General features: G+C 40.4%; 1 protein-coding gene across 2 annotated transcripts in view; it reads right to left on the bottom strand.

Annotated features, from left to right (window-relative positions):
- LOC148829905 (diphosphoinositol polyphosphate phosphohydrolase NUDT4B) overlaps window positions 1-23,942 on the bottom strand; it is a 43,803-nt gene that overhangs the window by 3,929 nt on the left and 15,932 nt on the right. Inside the window, exons 2-4 of one of the 2 annotated variants that reach the window (XM_088923015.1) lie at window positions 14,866-14,976; window positions 5,012-5,056; window positions 4,805-4,889 (exon numbers count right to left, since the gene is read on the bottom strand). In XM_088923015.1, the coding sequence (XP_088779141.1) occupies window positions 4,805-4,889; window positions 5,012-5,056; window positions 14,866-14,976 (241 nt within the window). Of the gene's footprint in view, window positions 1-4,804; window positions 4,893-5,011; window positions 5,057-14,865; window positions 14,977-23,942 lie in introns of both variants that reach the window. The other variant, XM_088923014.1, reaches the window with a different exon arrangement.

The following is a 23,942-nucleotide window of genomic DNA, read 5'->3' as shown; positions in this document are numbered from 1 at the left end:
CAGATGAAAGCTGCAGTCTCAAAACATTAAATACAAAATATTTTTCTCTTTCTGCAAACAGCGCAACATTAAACCAGGCTATCCAAGAGCCTGAAGAAATCCAGCTACTTTCGGTCATACATACACACTGCATTAAAGTCTATGGTATTTCTAAAAATCTGTGAAGATCTCTCAGTTGCAAGTCTGTGTAAAGGGGTTTAGTTAGGGGTGAAAGGTCAAGCACTCAGCCAGTAGGATTGAGCCTCTCTCTGATACAGAAAGCGTGCTGCTGGGTAGTCAGTTGCCCCAGGACTGCTGACGCCAACATGTAGAATCACTGGCCCTTTTTTGGGAGCATCTACAAATAGTGCTAGTTTTGAATTACGATTCACTTGTTTGCGAACAGTTCAAAAGGAATTAAAAAGTCAATTAATTAGATGTAAGAACACAGTGAAAGCTAAAATGAAAAATTAACAAATTACATGAATAACACAATACATACTTAATGTAATTTCTTAATTTTAATAATAATAATAACAATTGATACTTAATCAAGATCCATTCTTGGGGTGGTACATTTCAAATTCACTTGATGTTTCAATAGCACTAGCACAGCGTTAAGAATAACTAAGCAAGTGATGCAATGCATGCTGTAATACAGCCCATGTTTTGAAAGCAGTTGACTTTTCAACATTTGATCACGCAGGTGAAAAGTAAATGTTTTGCCACATGTAATGAGCAGATATGAAAAGTGCTACTATGATCCCATGTCATTTGGCAGCTTCACAATCTTGAATGATGTCAGTTATTTGTGACACCTTGTCCATGGAATGATGCGGCAAGGAACGGACATCAAGTCCACTTAAATACAGAAGTGAATCCAATCTCTTGCTTAATACAGCTTTCTGGGTACGCCTTCAGCAAAATCTCCTGGGACACTGTAACATGACACCTGGAGTGGCAACTTATCTCGTTAGGAAGCTGCAAAGAAAAACATAGCTCAAACTGTGCTTTAAATTAAAAAAAAATAAATGTAGAAAATGTATAAGCCTTCAGGATAAACTACAAATCTGTTTCTGCTTGTTTTCTTTTAATGGATCTGATCTTCATTTCTTTAACAGAAAGGACAATTCATAATAAAGCAAAAAAGCATCATGAAAACTTAATTCTCAAATGTACCTTAACCCTGAGCTGCCATGTAATTTACCTTTTATCTCCACGGTAGTCCCCATTTTACAACTGCTGGACTATGACCTCTGTGATGCCAAACCATGTCTTTGTGCTTGCTGCTTTGAAACAGTCTTTTAAACCTTGCGATTTCAGGTGAATCTGCACTGAAAAATGACCGTTTCATTTACAGAAAATAGGAAAGTGCAATCTTGATCCACCTTTCTAGAGAATGAGGTGTCTTCAGACTAGGCAAAGTCAGGAAACTAGATGCTGCTGTCTCAGAGCCCTCAATATTTAAAAACATTAGCAATCTTATCTTGAACATCATGGAAAAATACAGGAATACCACCCCCTCAGAGCACTTGACTGAATTAGCCCTGTGTAAATCGTTTAAGAAAGAAACATGGCAAGCTATTGTGTAGTCCTGCCTGGATGAACACACAGGATCTTTCCTCCACAAGTGTATGAAGGACACAGGCGCTGCACTATCTCTGTCACACTCAGCTTCACTGGCTGGGGCTTAGGTGCACTTAAGCTGTGTGCTGACTTTGTGGTTCTGTTAAAAACGATCCATCTTTCCTCTGTGACTTTCTCCCCCCCCCCCACCATTTTCATCATGCATGCATTTGCTGAATCTGATCGCCTGCGGCACGGCACCAGCTCAGCCAGTTTGACGTCACACTGGCCGGCAAAAGCAGTTTCTTTTCGACAGGCATGCCGTAAGAAATGTGAAAAACAACTACAATGAAATAGGATCGCCCAGACACAACATATGCAGCAGAGTACCTGTTTCAAGGTTCCTGCTTGATCGAGGGGTTTAAAAACATGCTACATTGTAAAAAGCATAGCTGTTGTCTTGGCATTCCCTGAAAATGAGTATAGGGATGCCAAACCCCAAGTCATGGCCTACCTGGAAATGAACAGTTATAAGGAAACTAGTTTGTTTTTACACTCATTCACAGTACACAGGGTTTGAAAACTGAGTATTGTCAACTTGGGGCAGATAGTTACTGTATGCAAAATGATTCTGATCTGTAAACAAAACTGCCTAAGCAAATCCTAAGGTACCATTACAGAGTACCATTAGAGTCTTAAAACACAATAGCAGTTTTTTTCCCCACAGCCTCAGAGAGAATCTTGCCCCCCCAGGTAAATTCCAGCTGTTACAGATGTGAAGCTCCCATATCCTTTGCACTGCATTGTTTTAGCTGATGTGCTCATATCTCCACATCCTTTTTTTATGAGGATTTTTATAGGCATTATAAAGACAAGTTTGAAGTTTAACGCTCCTACAATAAATTCCTTTCCAGTGAGGTGCACTTCACCTTAAACCTTATCCAAGGGCCTTAATTTAACTGCAAGCATGAGGTTTTTGCTTTCTTTAACCATTGAAACCTCTAAATTAATAACACACTCTTCACCTTACCAGTTTACCAAGTTCTGGAATCCTATAATGGTCTTTTTAAATTTTTACTCATCTGTTCCGGACCAATACATCTGAATACAGTATTCTGTTTTTTGGATTACTTGATGGTAAATGCCAAACAGCATTAAAAGCCCTATTAATGTTAAAATGTGGGCTAAACGGAGAAACTCCTTTTCTGCTACTAAAACCTACAGCTATACCCTTTGCACAGATGTTCATGAAATGTTCTTTTTAGGGCTTTGACATTCTAAAGACATGAGAATCTGCTTAGCTAAACTGAACCAGCTGGTTCCCCCACTGGTGTGCTAGATTTTAATCAGAAACAGTTTTCAGTTTCCCAGATTAAGGTAATCCTAATAATTAATATGAGCTTGACTGATATGACAATCCAACCATCCATTTTCTAACTGCTTGTTCCAATTCAGGGTCACAGGGGAGCTGGAGTCTATCCTGTCCATCTCAGTCCATTACACTCGCACCAGGGCCAATCTTTCCAAAAACTAGTTTATCTATCAGTATGTTTTTGGACGGTGGGGGGGAAAGCAGAGCACCCAAAGGAAACTCATGTGAACATGCAGGGAAAAACAATGAATTAAAAGATAGCACCCCAGGTCCAGAAATGAACCCAGGGCCCCAGTTCTGTGAGGCAGCAATGCTAACCACTTCGCCACCGTGCCATGGTGATGACAACCAATAATCTAAATCACGTAGGTGGTGTCCAAAATGATGGGACTGATATCATTAAAAGTGTATTTTAACCCAGGGAAAAATGATCCCAAAAGCAAAACAAGACCTTACAATGTAAATAAAGTAAAATATGTTCCTTATTTAAACTAATAGTAAAAAACCCCAATAAAACTGAGTGTTACATAACAGAAAGGCTATTTGACCCATTTTGATGATTACTTACACTTAAATTCCCTTTTACTGTTACACCCAAGCGTGTCTCCACATTGTGGCACACAAATTATTATAAACAGAGTACATGCAAATGATCTTTTCTGCAAATGTTCCAGTTGCCATAGAGGAGATGCTGACAGACATAATGGCACCTAGTGGAGGCTCTTGAAGAGACAGGATTTTACTGTTTCCCCATTTACAATTGGTCTCAAAATCCTATCGACCCATCAGAAAATAATATTAACTGCATTCTTAAGCAGATTGTCTGGGGAAATAACTGCAGCCTTCCAGAGATTGTTTTTATATACTTGGCAGAGATGTATTCAAAGCCGTCGTATACAGTTTCAAAGGGATGTGTTGATTCAGTGCACGGCTCTCTCTGCATTTTAAAGTTTTTCTGGGGGGGCAGCATCTAGCTATCTTCATTGTTAACATGTGAAAGATTCATGGGCTTCCTCGGAGGTCAGCAAGACTATATATTTTGAGCTAAAGATGGGGCAGAACAAAGATGCCATTTACATAAAAAGCTTCTTTCACACTTACGATATCCTGCTCTTTATGCCTCCTTAAATGGCATTTCACATTCAAACACGTCTTGATTCTTAAACGCTATTAATCTTCAGAACGCGCACTGTCACGGAGAAATCAAGCTGAAGCTTTGAAAAGACAAAAGGACTCTCGTTGTGGTGTGAGGTGTGTGTGTGGGGGGGAATTCCAAGTGTTTCATAAGTCCCTTCCAAAATCCTTGAAGGACTCCCAGCTGAGCAGAAGGGAGCTTTAATTAAAGCAGCTGTGCAACACTGGGTATGAAACAACGGGTCACAACGAGGTTGCAATTGGAGGCGTATTTCTGGAGGGTCAGCTTAGTGCGTTGATGCACCATGAGATTAAAAATCACAACTCCGTAAAGGTCAGAAGTTCATACTCCAAGTGATGAATGGGCACCAGTCCAACACCTTAAGCCTTAGGAAAAGGTGAAGCAGAGCCTACAACTGTAGCTCTGGCAGTCATCCGAAGAACTGAACATGGACTGAGAACTCCATACATCAAAGAAGGTAATGTTACTATTATAATATTAAAGGTAATATTACTAATATTACTGAGTGGCTGGGGCAGCCGTGAGGAGCAGTGGGTAGAGCTCTGTGCTTATAACTGGCAGGTTGTGCACACAAATCATGTGAGACACTGCTGTTGTACTCTTGAACGATTCATGTCAAGTGCAATGCTCAGCTGTTGGAATGGGTGTAAATGTAAGTCTCTATGGATTAAAGCATCAATCTAATAAATGAGTAGTATTGTAGTATTTTAAAAGTAAATGCAATAACTTACCAATATTGACTGAATCCTCCCAGTCTTCTAATGTCTCCGTCACTGTGAGAACATATACATATGTTCTATGCTTCCTGTCTTGATTCTGCTTGAAATACAAAATGTAAATATATATTTACTGGACTTGAAACCCACAAACATTGTTAAAATAGTACGGCTGTAAGATGCATCTACTAAGATGTGGAAGGGAAATGACCAGATATTCACCTCAAACACTCCCAGGAGTCTTCCCAACTTGCCTTTCACACCAGCCTGCAGAACACAAAAAGACATACAGAACAGTCAGTTTCAGTTCAGTCAGTTTGCTCTGAAATCCACTGTCCAAAGCTTGATCACGTGGTCACCAGAACAGAAGTCAATGGTAGACGTGTATCACATTGTAACGAAGACACTCAATGCGGGTGAGAAATCTCCCCATTCATAACATTCTCTTAAACTTTAACTCCACTCATCCGCCACAAACACAAAAAGAGTCCGATTAAAAAACACAGCTGATCCACATGAAATAGGAAATAGTCTGCAAAGAAGCGGCTGATCAAAGACTTCAAAAATGTCCCAATGGCACCTGGCACTCACTAGACACATCAGTCAATAACTGGTGGCCCCTTACTGAGGCCATTCTGTAAGGTATGTATGTAATGTAAACTCATTTTGAACCAACATTCTCCACTCCTCTACCACCAGAGAATCATTGTGTCCAGCTCCTTCACAGCATGATAGCAGCTCGGTTTTTGGCAACAGTTTCACTATAACATTTTCTTAGTGTTCAGTATGAATAACGAACCAGGAGCCAAAATACAGAGACAGAAAACCAAGTATCCATGGAAACTGGTCCAATAGAGGACTTTGGTGGCACTGTAGTTCTTTCAAGCTTTAATGCTGGATTAAAAACAAATAAAATCTCAGTTATTTTTGCCAAGAGCTTTACTTAGACTTTCCTCATTATGAAAAGTGGCAGGAAGATATATTATAGACAAGAATATAGCAGTAAAATTAAATGGAGCTCAAAGATTAGGATCAGTAAAACTGTGTGGACCTTATAAGATTCCTTCTGTGGTACTATTATAAGGTTACTGAAGAAACAGTATTCTGGAAGCATGTTTTTCACACAGTAGTAGACTACTATTTTAGCTCCTATCCCAGACATCAATAACAAATACCATATGAAATTAGTAAAGGCTTTTGAAGTGCAAGTTCAAGCACTCCTTCCATCTTGTTTTACTACTGAGCATTTTGGAAAATGCCGCTAAAGTTGACTAAAGCTAACATTCCCCCAAAACTCATCACAAGAGCAGAAAAATGAATAGAAAGAACCTCAATTCTGCATGTCTCGAGTTCCAGCTTCGCGAGTTGGAGACTCCGTCATTGTGCAGTAAATTCCTCTCTGACCAGCCCATGTGTGACTCCACAGACAGAACACATTCAAGCACTGAGTGCAATTCAAAGGGAACTGCAGTCCCAATTTCTCAGACTGGTTACTAAAGCTTGGTAACAAAATAAACTCATTGACACTATAGAAAAATTTGACAAATTCCGAATTAAGCAAAAAATCGTGAACGTTGTGAAAGTACTGGATAGTCCCCGTGTTGCAGAAAACCCCTGGTCTCGCCAAGTGCAAGATCCCACGAATTGGGACGTGATGCGGCCCTTCCCGCTCTCTAGTCACTGCAATAACTAATGCAATGAGATATACGAGCATGCAGAGCTAACAAGTTCCATTTACCAGCAAAACCATCTTGAAGTTGAAGGCAATATTTTTATTGAATTAAAGAGATGTCTTCATAAGCCTGCTTGTTTACAATGCAATAGGGCTGCTTCACGTCACGGGAAGTTTTGTTGCCTCGTTCTGAATCACAGAACATGGTGCTGTGCATACCTGGAAATTTAATCTATTTTGTGGTGTAAAGTGGAGATTTAACATGTTATGGTGTACATTTTATTGTGGTTTGAATTAATGCTGATTCTTTCTAACCCCGAAATATAAAAATAGCACTGCAGTTCCACTTTAAAATGTAAAGAATGAGAATACAAATAACCTCCTACCTCCCTCAAGCTGTTAAAGCTATTAAATATTTTAGTTTCTGTAGGTTATTGAGCCTCCATGATGCTATTTCCACCAACGGAGTCTCTCCAAGTATTTTAGGCAAGGAAACAAAAGTGTTTACATTACTCTGCCAGTCTTTAGAGTGGGAAGCTATGTTTACGCAGAGGGATTACATGGTTTTATATTTCATATAATTAGGAAAGGCTGTGTTTTTATTTCAGAAGAAAAACACCCACTCTTACTTTACATTTCTGTGGGTTTGGAAGAGAAGCTCCTGTTGTTCATCAGTTTACACAACTATTTTCATTGCAGCTGTTACCTTCCACAAATAGCTGACATATTTCAGCAAGACTAAACACCGTTCAGAACGATGCAGTCTTCATTTCCTTACTGTATCATACAAGCCTGAAGCAAACCCTGCTGTTCTGTGTTCCAATGTACTACTTTGCCTACTCAAAATATTCCCGTCTACTGTCGGTGTAAAACTAAACTATCCCAATTTGCAGCACAGTCTATTTTACAATATTTTACAATAATGGCATGCTTCAAAGCCATTTCCATAATTTCTCTCTGCCTGGCCTCTCAGTGAGTCTCCTGACTCAATGCAGACTCCTTTCTCTTCTACCTGAACAGCGTAACGTATCCTCAGGTTTCTAGACACATGACCAGCGTTGGGAAATGAACACAGGGCAAAAGTAGAGCCCATCCAAGTCAGCAGGCAGCAATATTATTAATAGTACTAATCTTAACAAACATTAACCTTAATTTCTGGTCAGCTGTATTTGCTTAGGTATCGAATAACAACCTTCACCAACAGGTTTTTCTACACCTAACATGCATTATCATGAATAAAGTAATAACGTAATTAAAGATGAGCAAAATATACTCCACTCAGTTGTAACTTATGTTCTAATGAAAAACAGAGATATGAATCATCGTATTTCTACCAAGTGAAAATTCTTGTTTACACACAAACACTGAAAAGACCCCACAGGGTGAAGGGAAAGTTACACGCAACCAATATCATGTGCAATAAAACTGAACTGTGAAAACCGATGATGCTTTGACAGGTAAGTGATCACTGCTCATTTGGGAGCGAAGTATGGAAAAAGGATTAACACCTAGTGCTGTCCCTAGCCAGCAGGAGTGCCTGTCTACCTGCATTACTCCATTCACACAGAGGGATTACCAGTAACAAGATACACCGGTCAGGGGTAGGCCCGGCCTGCAGGGAGGACACACTGCTGTAGCTACCAGTTAAACACTGGTAGCGATGAGAGTATCGGATCTCGCAGTTTCTTTCACAGCTCAAAAGAACCTTGCGGTGGTTTTCAGTTGCGTTTTGCCTACCGTATATTACAAAGCACCTCTAGTGCTCATCTATTTTTCACCAGTCTCTTTTGTGTGATTTTGGTACATTACATAAAGGATGAATGTCTTTGAGAGACAAAAATATATAATCCACAAGAAACATCACTTGACTCCCGAAATTGCTTCATTAATTCATGCCATCTTGTTCTGCAAAACTGAAATTTTCAGTGCCACATGGAAAAGAAAAAAAGACAGATCCACCAGCCTTGTGTTTCTTGAGTTTATGAAGTCCATGCAACATACAATGATACCAAGCAGAAGATGCTAAAAACCAGACCAACTTCTTGATTCTTTTAACTCTTGCCCATAGGACTATGTACATGCATATTTCCAAATAAATTTCATACCCACAAAAGCAGACATTCTCTTTTCCTTGCCTTCAGGATATTGACTAAAACGGTGAGAAGTCTGAGTTGCACTTGAAGAATGCAGTGTAACAAAATATTATGGTTTGGATGTCTGTACAACTAATGCAACCTCTATTCCAAAGGGTTAGTGTGTCACTAGAACCCCTGGGATTAAGTTCAACCTTGTATTACACTGCTGCGTACACGATGTTTGTTGAACCATATTTATTGATGTTAAACATGAAATACTATTGCATGTCGGCAAATCCAAAATGTAATACAAATTTCTTTTCATTCTTAAGAAAAAATAACAACTCAGAAAAAGAATGAAGGTCCTTAAACGGCTTAACATCTTCAGGCTGTGGGATATGTGCAGGTAATGCCTCCATCTTCTGTGGGATGTGAAATACATTGTAACTGCCTGATGAATGCAGTGTGTTCCGTGTCTCAGGTGACATGCTGTCTCCTTTTTGCACAGTTGGCATTTCTACCAGCAGCTCTCACAACATTAATCCCCCTGGAACACATCAGCCTTCTCTCTCTCCTTCTCAGCTGCAGACAGGATTGACTTTTCAATTAGCATGTGACAGGCTTGAGTGTTTCAACATCTCAGTCTTGTCCTGACAGAACTGTCTTCTATAGATCTAAAGAGTTTGAGAGAGAGCTACTACAGCTCCAGTCCAGTGATTTGTGGATAAGGCACAGCCTGGATCTGGTGCCCAGATACTGCATGTAATCATGTATTGTGTACTTGGGAGGGAGGACAGAACTGTGTATCACCTTTACATCTATCCTGGCAGGAGTGTCTGGATTGGACAACCCTCATGCCCAGTGGGGGTTTTGTTACCTCTCAAATTTAATTAAGTGGCAGATGAAAAACCTGTCTATTTTCTTTAATACCTTTGGGATCATCTGTAGGTCTATCCTCATTCTCCAGGGCCAGCAGACTGCATAATTAACAACCAGTGCAGTCTCATCATGGTTCAAGAAAATACCATAGCTGTTAATTTAGGAAACAGTGCAAGAAGAATTTCTACAAGCATCTGATTAGAGGTTCTGCTCTATGGAATCTTCTAGAACTGATATTTTAGTTTGCACTGAATCTTCAATTCACATAATTTTACATAAACTCCAATCTTGTGTACAGTACGTAAAACATTCTCATTTTATAATTTATCCACATCAAGCGCAGGTTCCTAAATTGTTTTGACTCTCTGCAACAAGCAGCTCTTAAGAAATGCCCATTGCAACACCACATCTGCAGATCTTGCATTTGAGACCTCTGAATGTGCGGAAGTTGTTATTCTATGTGTAGTCTTTAAGTCTTTGTGTAACCCGAGACTCATGTGTGTTGGAAGAGTTTCTCTCCTAGCCTTTGCGTGAGCACAAATCTATAAATAATTGGCAATTCTCTGTATGAATAAAAAAACAACACGTTGCTCAGTGAGAAATAACTTTTAAACCTTGTAATTAAATATAGAATATACTTAAAGATCTAACAAACAGGTGGAGAGAGAGAGAGATGATACAGAGAGGATATCGCATGTAGCGAGAACAAAACGAGATGACGTGTAAAATGAGACCCAGGTGGAGGTTAGGTGCGTACATTTCCCAGAATTTGAAATGTTTCTAAATGGCCTTTGAGACTTTTTGAGAGGTGTTGAGTCTCATTTAAGAGTTTACTGGCAATACCAGAATCTACACCAATATTACAGATGATCCACACTAATTACATCAGTAATGTGTTGGTTTTAAATACTTTTAGTATTTTCCTAAATCACATTGATATTTTTACAGACTAGAATGATGCAAATTATGAATTATGAATTGTAATTCTAACAATTTCTTTATATTTAATCCCACACTCAACAAAAGAAAGTTGAAAGAGCCATAGCATGAATGAGAAGGCAAAGACGAAATGACTTGATTAAATCAATTCTAATGCTTAAATGGCTTGAGACTAAATTGGCAGCTTTGCTACAAACGTACAGTGTAATCTGGTAATATGTTAGAAGCTAAGCAAGGCTGGACCTGTTTAGTACTGGGATCTGAAACCTCTAAGAAGACCCGGGTTGATTAACACGTCTGTTGGTGGACCAGTAGGTGGCGCTCTTTCCTATGGGCCAGAAGTGCCTAGCTGATGCCCCTGTAGTGTAATTGGTCATCAGAGGTGCACGGTTTGTAAGAGTAGGGGTGTTAAACCTGGTGTCTTGGCTAAACTCCACTCTGGGTTTGCACAATCTGACCTCCCTAAATTCAATGGGTACATTGTTTTCTCACTGTCCCACCTGATCTTCTGTGTTGTGCAGCTGCTGACCCAGGTAGAGGCTGAACTTCAGCAGGTCCTATGTTCTAAGCATTTTGGGATTAAAAATCCTACATGAAACATACTATTTTTTACTATTACTGTTACCATTTTTATAAGTGGGGGAAAAATAGTTGAATCCATGCCCACTGTTTAACTTGAAAATTTCTTAAATGTTTTTTTTTCATTTGTATTATACACAGAAAACAAAAGAAGTTACTTTAGGATGAGGTCAAATATTATAACCTTTACTCTTGTTTATATACAATGTACATGTTTTGCAGATGTCCAGTGGACAGCTCCTTCATCAACCCTAATGGAGAAAAATATTTTTAAAATATGCTGATTTACTTACATTTCCACATTAAATATAAATATTCAGAGGCTGAATTTACTCACTTTAAAATTAAATGCTAGTGGGGGAGGGGTTCTGACACGTGAGCTGTGTGCGAGTCACGACACACTGAAAAATACAAGGTCCCCTTGCAGGGTATATACCTACTGACCAGGAGGTCAGGGCAGAAACATGAAGCCAGAGAATGCACCAGCCCCAGTGAATTATACAGGAGCCATCATATTTCACAACTGTCAGCAGATTCTCCTTTTCCTGACACGCCAAAATTCCTCACCATCTACTCTGAAGTTGCACTTTTTCTCAGAATTTTCACTTTATAAAACACAACAGGCCACCTGAGTGAAAGGCCCTCACAGCATGGTCCAGGCATGTCAAGTGTCTGGATATGGACTAGAATATCCAGACCACAGACCACAGCAGCTAGCCAGCAAGTTAACACAACATTTCCTGAGGATATAACCTCCATTCTGTCCGTTGTTAACCACACAAAGAAATGGATTTCTGTCCAAGAGAAAGCTTCATTCAAGTCATGAACAGGGACAACTCACAGACTTGGTTTACAATATATAGCATAAAAACTGAAACCAAAGTAGAAAATTCTCTAAAATGAACTTTAATTTCTGTGCACAATCTAACTTTCAAATGCAAAGAGCTGCAGTGAAACCTCTTTTTAAAATATTGGTTGTTTCCATCATCTTGTCCTTGTATATTAGGAAGACTGCTAAACAATGTAGCGTTATATTTTAGATTTCACAATGCACTGCATATGAACAGAGTGAGACTTTGCAATCCCTACAGTCATCAACAATGCTATAGGAATCATCAATAATTTTCAGAAACTTTCAGAACTTGCATTTTGTAAATGTTTTCAAATAGTATCACATTATTCTCACATAAAGGGAAAAATTATTTCATAGAAATAATCTGCCTATAAAGACACCTGAGTGTCTGAATCTGACCTCACTCCCTCACACACAAAAAGTTATAACGCAAACGTGACACTACAATCTGAGACAATCGTGTCAGTGAAACACAAACCAGTGGAACCTGGAAGTTCATTTAACATCTAGACAATTCAGCACTTCTTTACCCAAAGCGTTGTGGGAGTTTGGAACAAGCTATCCAGACATGTTGTTGAAGCCGATATCCTGGAATCTTTTTAAAGAAATGCCTGGATGAGATCCAGGATTAATTAACTACTAACTAACAAACAGGCTAGCAGGGCTGAATGGCTCCCTCTTATTTGCAAGCTTTATGTTCCTATGTTGTGGAAAGAGCAGATTAAGGGCAATGATAAAAAACCTTCAGAACAAAGCTGACAATGCTTCTGAGATTAGCATATTTGAACAAAGGATGAAGTATGGGCTTTGTGGCAGGAACTTTTCACTATATGTTACATTTTCATTCACTTTCCCACAGACTAGACAGTTTCACTACCAGCCAGGCCATAATCACTGCTCTGCCTTTTCTCCAGACAGACAATTACACCTTCCACAACTGCTTTGTCTGTCAGGGAGGTAGGAGCTGCTCTGCCTATCCAATTCACGCCCAATTTGTACAGACAATTAAGCTCCTGCTCATTACAGCACTACAAGTCTGTGTGATGGGGTGACTGAGTGTAGGCCCCATTTCAGTAAATCATACAGTATGTGCATCACAACAGGATGTGCAGAGCCTGTTTTCCAACAATCGGACATCACATGGTGTGATCATTCACCCACCAAAAGAAAACAGTCCTCATAGATGGGTCTTGCCATAGCCAGCACCTTGTAAGGAGGTCATTAAAAATCTTAGGAAACTAAGAATTCAGTAATAGGTTTATTGGTAGGGGTAAAGAATTAAGACATTTTAGTTAAAACCTTGCTACGTTCACCATAAATAAAAGAACAATCCAGGTAACATGTCGCTGCAATGTTTCATATCCAAGAGGGAACAAAAGATAACTAGGCAGTTAACCTTGATACAAAGATACGCTGCATTTACGGACTAACGTCTCATGGCAGGGATGTGTGAAGAAATGGCACATCAAGGTAATGTTATATCTGGAGGAAAACTGGTCATGGGCACCACAGGTGGGATATGGCCTGGTGAAAATATGTTCATTTAAACCAGGCTCAGATAGAATGGGCTGGGATTTTTCCACCTTGTAAGGAACATTACTTAAATATCTGTAGAACATACTGTAGAACTAGTACATGTAACAATTAAGTTGCATTTTTAAACAACCTAATATGCATTGCAGTAAATATCTTTTTCTAGTTTAGGTGGGTAGCTGCGTCAGCATGCGAAGGCTGAAAAGGAACAAGTAATAGGTTTATTCCATACTGAAAAGAGAAGAAAGAAAACTCAATGTTTCAGGTGAAGAAGGCTCCACGGCTGAAACATTGAGTTTTCGTTCTTCTCTTCTCGGCATGGGATAAACCTATTACTTGTTCATTTATGAATTCACCGACATATTAAGAAACAAAACTGTAAAATACGAAGAATCGCAAGATTTTCCATCTTGAAAAGTATTTTTTCTAAATACTAAGTAAATCTATTGATAATGCCAACTTTTCACAGAAAATTCAATTCAGCCCTATGCAAACTTTTGTTCACAGGACCTGTCCACAGGGCTCAGAACATTCTCTGTGTCCACAGGAATGTTAATCATCTGAAATCACACATTTAACAGTATATAATATCATGTTCTCTTTGTTACTTGAGCTACTTGCCCCAATGAAAGCAAAGAGAAAAACTGCAAGAGAGAAAAATAAAACAGAAACCACAACAAAAACAATAAAGCTAATATTTAATCCAGTTCTGTGTCCATTTGGCCAATGGGAACGTGAGGTTTCCTGTTTAAACTAGGTCTCCTAGGTCTAGGTCTGCACCCATCAGATATAAACATTCCTTACATATTGGTGTCATGCACGATTTTGGATGAAACCAAAATAGCTTGGTTATAGGGAGAGGTTAATTATTTGGTTTCATGTTAATATTTTTTGGAGCACAGGAGTTGTAAGGAGCTTCATTTTCAGTGTCTGACTGTTGTGTTTGATTTCAGCAGGTCTGTTTTATGAACTGCTCGACATTAGAAGTTATTAGCATCACAAGTCATTTCACGCTGGTTTTCAGGAAACAAGAGGCAGTGAAGATGTCGAAATGCAGGAACCAGGTTTAGTACAGCCTAAGGATCACGTGGACAATAATATTCATTTTTTAATAGGCTTGCATGTGTCAAAACATGTTTATGAATCATCTGCTTTAGAAGATATAACCCTGGGCACTTTAAATGGAAATGGATTTTAGTCTATTGCAGTGGTTCTGGTTCACACTTTTAATTATATCTCTGTCCAGAAACACGCTGGAGGCACAGCTGCCACAGCAACAAGTAATGCCAAAGGCTTCAGAAGGTCAGCACGCACCCATATGAATTTCATGAATCTCCACAGTCGTACGATTGACAGTTAACAGCTAGGTTTAGTGCATTTGCCGTTGGTTTTGTGTGACAGAGCCTGACATTTTATTTTGCACCTCTTGCACAAAAAGATAGAAACTGTACATCTTCCTTGCGTTTATTAACTTGATTAAATTGTGTGCGGATCCATCACAAACATGTGGGCGCCAGGTCCATGATGGCCCGTGAAGGACTCTCACCTCCTCGTATACCTCCCGCACCGCTGCGCCACACGGCTCCTCTTCTGGCTCCATGCCCCCTCCTGGGACAATCCACTGGTCCGGGTGCCGACTGCTACTGACCAGCAAGACCTGTCAGAAAGGGACAAGGTGGTGAGTTTTGCGACTCACACCAATGGACAGGGACAACGACATGCAGAAAAACCATATCTGACGCGCTGCAGCTTCTGTCAGAGCAAGTCTGAAATCTGAAGACCACAGCTGAAACGGGTCATCCGACCCATCTTGTTCTTTTGGTTGTTTCTATCGGTTGAACTGAAATAAACACCCCAAACAAGAAGTAATTCTCCATATTAGTAGGCCGTCGTTAGGTAGAAACTAGGTAAAACTGGAGTTCCTTGGGGAAAAAGGTTACCCTGTTGTTCACATGTGAACCCCAATCAGACAGCTGTCCTCAACTGGAATGGAAATCCGGGACCAAGCAGTTTTGAGACAGTAGTGCTCTTCTTTCCTTGCACACCAGTGAAGCCCCTCTCCGGTGTTAGTAAATAAATAAAATTAAGTAAATAAAAAAAAAGGTTTTAAAAAGTAAGTGTTGGACCAAAGCATACCTCATGTATCAAAAAGAGTCACTTCATTAAACCTATCGTAAACGTTTTTCGTATTCAGGCCTGACATGCCAATGTGCATTTCCTGTGGCTGGGAATTAATCATGCAGTATACACACACCTAAGGCAGCTGGGAGAGGAATAAGCTCTGTGTACAGAGGGGTCGAGATTTATAGCTGCCCTAAAGCATCTTCCGTAGTTCCACACATACTCACTAAACAGGCTACAGGACCAGAGTTTTTAAAAGCCACAGACTCGCATTTTATTTATGGATTTCACAACGTGCTTTAAAGACATTTTTTGACTTGGACAAACAAGAAAGGGTTTGCAGGAAAAGTTTTTTTTGCTCATTTTAAATCCATCTCACTTCATAAACTTCATAAAAAAAACAAATGCTGCTCTTCAGACTGTGCAAAAGCTCATACCCAATACTAACCCCATGCCATTTGCGCGGTTTCAGAGGTCAGCTAAAACAGCTTAAAATAAACTCCTGCCAGCAGTCCTCAGTACTGTGTGTTCCTGACCACTAGCGCATTAGCTAAGTGACCAGGGGCTTGGGGAAATCTCTTCTCTCACAGCAAATAGCAGCTACTGTGCAAGTATGTTTTGATTGATACAAAAGGATATTAAGCAGGAATTTACAGCCAGATTGTCAATCATCCATTTGGTGTGCAATCCCAAGGAGAAACGTTAATAAAAAAATAGCCCTGAATTTCACAGTCCTATAGTGCTTGAGCTGAATTTGTGATTGAATTAGTCTGCAGCTTCAGGGCTCAGGTATTCCAGTGGTCCGGCTGTGTGCGCCCACACACTTTGTCCCAGGTAGTCCCAGGAACTCTAGGAAATGGCTTTCGAGAGTGAGGGGTTGAAAATGCCTCATGTGGTCTTTTAAAACAAACGCAGCTGCAATTCCTAACCTTTTACTCTTTCCATCCTAACATTCTGCTATCTGCAGGACTCTGTCAAGAATTCTCTTTTTTCCCCATGCGAGCAACAGACTTCTGTAGTTTCTAAGCAGAGATATGAGCACCATGACGCAGGGCTGCTGCTGTGAGGAGAAGCTCTCCCATCTGTTTCTTAATTCTCTGGCCCCAGATAACCTCCCTGCTCTCACAGTTCTCAGTTTCTCCTACAGGAAGAAACCAGTATTCTTCACAATTTTAACCACCCTCAGATCTGCAGTTTCTTTCATCCCTACTCTTGGTGACCCTGAAGTTTATTTTCAATTAACGCCCTATTAAATACATTTACAGTGGTGTCTCCATTTTGTTTTCTACCAGTTATACTTCAAACACACCCCACACAGTCACAGAACAGTAGAACCACCTGAAATAAGGCACCTTAAGGTACAGATTCAGTGGAAAAAATACTCCTGTAGATGATTGGGTTAGAACACTGAAATATGGTTTTACGTTACAGTAGGTTTTATCCTGTGCATGAAAGGGTGATTAGAGAACACATGCAGACAGTTATGAGATCATAACTCACAGTGCAATGCTGGAAATGATCAAATTAGAGACAGCAGTCCTAAAAACGTTTGATTACAAAAAAAGTAATCAGTATTTGGAGAGTGAGGAAACAGGCATTAATGCTCAATAAATTAAACGTGGAGAGCAGCATTAGGGAAGTTATGGACGAACAGTTTCTTTAGCCAGTGTAAGCATGTAATTCCAACCAGCAGGGTAACCGAGGGATGGACAGCTGCTGTCCTCAAAGTGAACTGTGTCAATGACCTGCACCCATTTCAGGTTAAACAACGGGCCTCGACGACGACGACGACGACAGCAAAGCTTCTTGTGGCGCAGAGACGAGACCCTGCCGGATCCGCTGTGAAACATAGGCCATTGCTGGAAATCGCCCGCTTTTAGTATTTTTTTTTTTTATCTATGCCCTTCACACGCAGTAGGAGGCACATTGAGCTCTCTATCCATCAGTGGTGTTTGGTTTATAGGACAGTGACATTATTATTATTGATTGCAAATGATACCACAGCATAGACCTGGTGCTCCAATGTCCTGTTGACCAGGAATCATGCTCAAGCCACAGCACTCCATTCTGTCAGGCGCTTTGAGTGGGGCAAGTGCACTTCGCAAGTCAACATGTCAACAAAGGTCTTCAACTCGCTTCTTTGTTCCTGTGAACTGTTTCATATTTAATAAGCCACTGATTACATCATGCAGAGAGACCTCCCTAAGTATTTTCAATATACAGAAACATTCATAAATGACACGCCTCTTCTCAGGAAAATAGGTACCGGCATGGATTTTTACAAGATCACATCATGGGCAACACCAGACAGCCCTGCAGCCATAGGCACCAGTATAAGGTCAGGGAAGGCCTCTGCACCAGGACATGAACCCGCTGCAGTGGCCAGCCTGCTAGTACTGCTGACAGCAGAATCACCGCAAGCAGTCATGCGAAGCACAATTGTAGAACTGCTGAGCTGCTGGATGGCAGTGTTGCATTGAATCATATGGAGGCTTTGTAAAACTTTGAATTCAGCATCTGCCTTTCTGCCTGCAAACCAAAAGCTTAGCTCTGGTGTTAAGCAAACAACAGAACTGCATGTACTTACAGTCATAAAATTGCCCAAAAAATCTGCAGTCTGGGGGCAAATTACTGAAAGAGGGAGAAGCTAGAAATTCTTCTTTCATTCCATGTGGTGTAGCTATCATAAATGTTGATGCTCCAAAGAAATCGGAGGGAAGCAAATACAATTAAATCTTAAATCTATTAGTTCAGATGTGCAAAGCAAAAAATAAGACAAAATAATTTGATCTGTTGTAGATTCCATCAGTCCTCTGATTGTGCATGCAAGTGAACAGACACTTCAGCAGTGCCAACAATTTTACAAAGCTGCTTTTGGTGTTAGACGTCTGAGAACGCTCTGGATTTAGGTTAAAAAGAAGTTGCCAAGTTTCCTGTGGGATACAGAGGAATAGGGGATCTGAAGCTATAACAGCTCTTGTGCCTTTCAAACCTAAGACTCCCATGAAATCCAGGCTGAATTAACTATCGCGTCAAAGCTGAAATTCTCACCTGACTCGAAAGGTTCCTTAAGCACCTAGGGTCAAAAAAGGTCAAAATACACAGAATTGTGTACGTGGATCACCACCAGCAAAACGGAAAACAGGACCAAGAAGAGGGACCCAACAACGTTTAAAATCTTGAGGAAGAAAAAGAGTCAGATATAAGTGGCTACATCTCACTTTCTGATGCATCCTGTGCAGGCCAGCCCTGACAAATTGCATGTGGGAAACCCCCCTTTCCAACTATAAAAAAGCCTTTAGGAAGGAAAGCACTGCTCTCTCCAATGCAGAATCCTTTGGGAACAAAGAGTCACCTAGTTGGATGGCAATCAGATGGCAAGTGGTACAGCGCCAAAGGCAGGTGTCCTGAACGGGCCATAAACAGGGCATCCTATTCATTGCACCACACTCCACAGACTGCCCTTGGACCAGCTGTCGGTCGGCTGTATAACAACAGAAGAAAAAGGACAACTCCAGCAAACTGGCAGCACAAGAGAAATTAAAAGAATGTTTACAAAAAGTACATGTTGTTCTTAAATACTATCAGCAGGGTACACAATGCAAAATTTAATTTTAATAACACCATTTCCATCCCTCGACCATATGTAGCGTAATCGACGCCTCCCAGCAGGTGCAAGGATAACAGTGTCTGTTAGCGATGTGCGATTCAGGCACGTGGTAGGAAGAATGTAAGGAAGGTTACTGACGAAAGGAAGCCATCTGGCCCATCCAGCCTGTCTGGTAGATGCGTGTTTCTATGCATTAGCTTTGTAAATGAGATGAACCGATTCAATAAGCAATTAAAAATGCATTTATTCTCACTTTATAACGTACAATGAAAAAAAGTCTAGTTCTGACGGGGGAGAATGAAAATGCATTGCGGACAACTACAGGAGCCAAGCTTGTGTTTGGATTTTATGAAGGGATTCAACTCTGACAGATATGCACGGGAACAAGTAATAGGTTTATTCCATGCTGAAAAAAAGAAGAGAACACAACGTTTCGGCCGTGGAGCCTTCTTCAGGTGTGTCACACACACCTGAAGAAGGCTCCACGGCCGAAACATTGTGTTCTCTTTCTTCTTTTTTTCAGCATGGAATAAACCTATTACTTGTTCCTCTGCAGCCTACGCATGCTGACGCAGCTACCCACCTGAACTAGATATGCACGGGTATGCTTTGTTCCACCTGCTAACTGAATGCTTTTCCTAGAAGGACAAAGGAATCACACAGAGATGCGATTCCGATCTTTAACTAAATTACTTCAATTGCCACATTCTGACAAAGCAGGTGCTGCCCAGTGGGCCTCCTTTGCAAGTACAGCCATTACTGTTCATAATGCGCCCCAAAGTAACCATGACTCTTTATCGCAAGAAATGCAAAATATGGTCTGATAAGTCGAAATTGGAACAAAACGTTCCACTCACCACCGAGATACTTGATAAACTGACAGAAGCATGCTAAGGCAACAGACTGAATCCAATTGAACTTAATCCAAAGGAACAGCTTGACTCCCATTCCCTTCAACACCTGGTCACAGCGTCAGTTCCGAAGTGCTCTAACAAGATTGTTTCTAACTTCTGACTCGACGTTCGCATAAGACCGCACGTTGTACACAACGGCAACAACTTCCCAGAGTGGCAGAACCAAAGGCGGCATTTATCATTTTGCCTGCTGACTGATGGCTCAGGAACAAGCTATTTTTGCAACCAACAAACACGGATAAATAAGGAAGTGGGAGACCGCAGCTGTTTGAACTAGTGTTTGGGCCTGGACACAACACTACGAGACGCCACAAAACGATAACAACAAAACGTTACTGTTACAAGACCATCTTTTCTTTTCCTAGAAATCAACATGGTTTTTCTAAAAATTTAAAAAATATCTCTTTGCACTATATTACACAAATGTGTTGATTATTACCAGGGTGTTACAGTGCCAAAACACTGGTGCTGGTGATTGCGTGGAAATGATTTAAGTAGATTTAGGACGATGTAAAATTAATGAAATGTAGGCCATTTTTTTTACAGAGCCCCGTGTAATGATGTTTTTAAAATCCTTCATTGACCCAGATGAACTAAATGAAACTCTGGACAATAGAGAAGAATGTATTTAATGGGTTAAGTCTTAAAACCATATATATCCCCACAACAATCTGTTCTTCTTGCAATGAAATTCGCCAATGCTATTTAAACAGACTTGCTAATTGTGCTTACATGCAGTTTACTTTAGCAACGCAGCAGAGTGGCTGAGGTCCAGTTCCCGTCCGGGTGCTCTCTCCTAGCAGACGAGCCGGAAGGGCCAAGTGGGTCCCTCTCGTTTGCAAGCGCTCGTGTGTCGTCATGCTCAGCAGAGGCATCTCACAGTGGTGTGCTGTTCTCGCATTCGCGGAGGGCTCGAGCCTTGTCAGCTGTCAACAGGGCCCGGAGACGTGCACCGAAAACAACACCTGCTGCAACATTTCGACTCCCAGCAGTACGGGAGAGGTACCTACCCATGCCCTGCGCCTCCAGCCTTGTTTCAGTGCTGCACATTTAACTAGATGACTGTACGACAAAAAAAACAAGGAATGCTCTACCCTGACCTGGATTTAAACACATGGATACTTTTCCTACTACCACCCAGGGTGTGGTAAAGCAAGTGGTAAAACTCCTTAAAATGTATTTCTTAACAAGCTTATTTCATTCCATGCTGAAAAGAAAAGAAAGGAAACACAAAGTTGTTTCCTTTCTGTTCAGCATGGAATAAACCTGTAACCTGTTCCTATGTAGCTCCCTACTTGAACTACTTCAGGATATTGCTGAATTTACTGTTCACTTTCTAGAGTAATGCGCGATCACATCCAAGGATTGTCAGGCTGTGCGTTTTACAACATTCAAAGAATAGAAGAGGCCAGGTAATACCTAAAGAGTTTCTAAAATTGATTAAAACTGTTTCCACAAATATAGGCACTAGAGGGAAAAGGCACAAATTTATGTGATGTAGCTTTATAATATTTATAAATTTATTTTTGTATTTTTTACAGTCTACTGCCTGTAAAGTGAAACATTTCTAAAGGCTTTAATTTAGACTGAATTAAATTTGATATCTGACCATACACTTCCTAGAGGGCGCTGCTCTAGATGAAGAAGGGGAGTTCCTATTGTACGTGTTCGCCGGCACATTGTCTCACCAGTGTTTTTTCACGATTTCTCTCGGATTCCACAGCCACAAAGCCTCTCCGCCTCCGGCAATGACTTTACTGCAAAAACCCCTCCAGAGCTTAATGTGCTTTCCCTCGTGTTTCTCTGACTTGTATAGTTTAAAAATGAGGCTTTCGGCTCTAATTTGAGAAGAAAAGTATAATAGCAACTAGACCATACCATGTTGAAGACATGCAAGAAGTAAAATTCTACATCCAATGCCATTAAGTACACTAAAAGCTGCTGCATATTATGTAGACCACTTTCATAGAGAGCCCTCTGTGTCACAGTAAAACTCTTACAAGCCCACTGTTTTTTATATTATTTCAGCCAAACAGCCCATCTCTTTTTTTCTTGAGTTACCAGGCTATTACAAGGTAGGCGCTTGTCAAAAGTCAGCTAAAAAGCTGAAGAGCTGAATAGCTTTTAGAGGTACTGACAGCAAGATGTGTAACACACAGCAGACTTCTATAAACTGCAGTTGGTGGTTCAGCACATAGCACGTTGACTTGCCTTCGGACACAAGCACAGTCACATGCTGCAATTCTGTATGAAGGAAACTTGGGCATGCTCAAACTATCAGCAGCCCATTTGTCGCAGGGGCAAAAGTGGGGCTGAAGACAGCACCTTTTACCAGAATCTCTAAAAGACCCAAGTAACCCAAGACAGTGTAGCAGGGACAAATGAAAGGAAAGTAACTGAAACTGTTGATTTGTGATTTTAAGTAAATGTTACAAAAAAACATATCTGGTTTGACAATTAACATAAGAGAAAAGGCATTTAATATTTTCCAAGGGGCCACATCTTAGCACAGTATGCCCTGGGCACATTGCCGTTGACTAATTTCTATTCTGTTCATTTCTCTTTTCATTTTTTCCAAGACAAATCTAACTGTCAAGTGTGGCACTTCTGCATGTTTCTACTGTAAATAATATACCAGTCCTTAATATGAGGCCAGATGCTGTACATTTATTAAGTGAGATCTATCTGGTCTGATATGAAAGAATGGTATGAGAGTTACTCAAAACTCTCCAACAGACTGTAGGATTTGGAGTTTTCTGAATAGAGCGTGCTGAACATCGATACACAGAAAGGCTTGATGTATTAAAGGACATTTGCTCAGAAATACATTTTACAAGCTTCATTCATTTTACAAGCTAGTGTTGTAGTTCAGTTTTAAAGAATGGCATTTTCCTGGGTGGCAACCATTTAAAACATGACCAGTTCTACTGGTCTTGATTCCCTTACACACAGAAAGGTAATGTAGGCAACTTTTTCTACAGAGCTCCGTGTAATGACGTTTTTAAAATTCTTCACTGACCCAGATGAACTAGTTAACCAAGAACAAATACTTGCCTACCACAGCAACATGGAAAGCTATTAGTTTAACCAGCACTGCATCTTCCAAGAGCTTCTCAATCCTGGTGCTGTGAGCCCACACACCTGCTGGGTTTTGTTCCAGCCCAGGGCTCAGTTAATAATAATTGCTCACACTTATGTAGGGCTTTTCTTGACACTCCACCTGGATGATGCGACGGCAGTCATAGTGCACCAGAACGCTCACCACACATCAGCTAAGTTACACAATCAGTTACAGAACTGAACCCTTAATGGACTTCATAACTAGATCAATTTCAACCTTTGATTGCTTTCAGCTCTTTCACAGGTTGGAGGTAGATTCATGAACGAATCCCAAACTTCTGAATTGAACATAACTTGCAAAGTTAACAATAAAGCAACTTGTTAGTTCAGATAAGCCTTCCATTATTTTTCCATTATTCAGGAACCCCTGATGTAGATTTTGGGTGAACAGCTACTTTGCTCCTGGGATTCGACTCTCTGACTTTGAGTGCTTAGCCCTAAACTCTACTCCCCACTGCCCAATAAGCATTCTCTCATGTGTTTTTGTTCTTCTACTATATCGGTTTTATCCATTACAGGATTCCTTCCCCCATCAGAAAACAAAAAGTGCATATCATGACAAAAACAGAAGAAAATGTAAATATGCCTGTATATTCACTAAAGTGTTAGTCAGAGATTAAAAAGTGACAAATTTTACTAAACCTCGTTATGTGGGTTACACAGGTGATAATTGGAATAGCAGCATCAAGCCCAGTTAGATGTCTTGACAAGATGGCTTCGCCATCTTTCTATGGAGTATATTACAATTATCTCTTACTGAAGATTCTACTGGCTGTCATCAAAACATGTGAGACACAATCACCCAAGCAGACCTTAAATTCTGAAGGTTGCAGAACACAACTCCTTGCATGTTCACAG

The sequence above is a fragment of the Atractosteus spatula genome, chromosome 8, assembly GCF_055471065.1.
Source record: "Atractosteus spatula isolate fAtrSpa1 chromosome 8, fAtrSpa1.hap1, whole genome shotgun sequence".
In the NCBI taxonomy this organism is placed as follows: domain Eukaryota; kingdom Metazoa; phylum Chordata; class Actinopteri; order Semionotiformes; family Lepisosteidae; genus Atractosteus; species Atractosteus spatula.
This window is presented reverse-complemented; position numbering and strand designations above follow the sequence as displayed.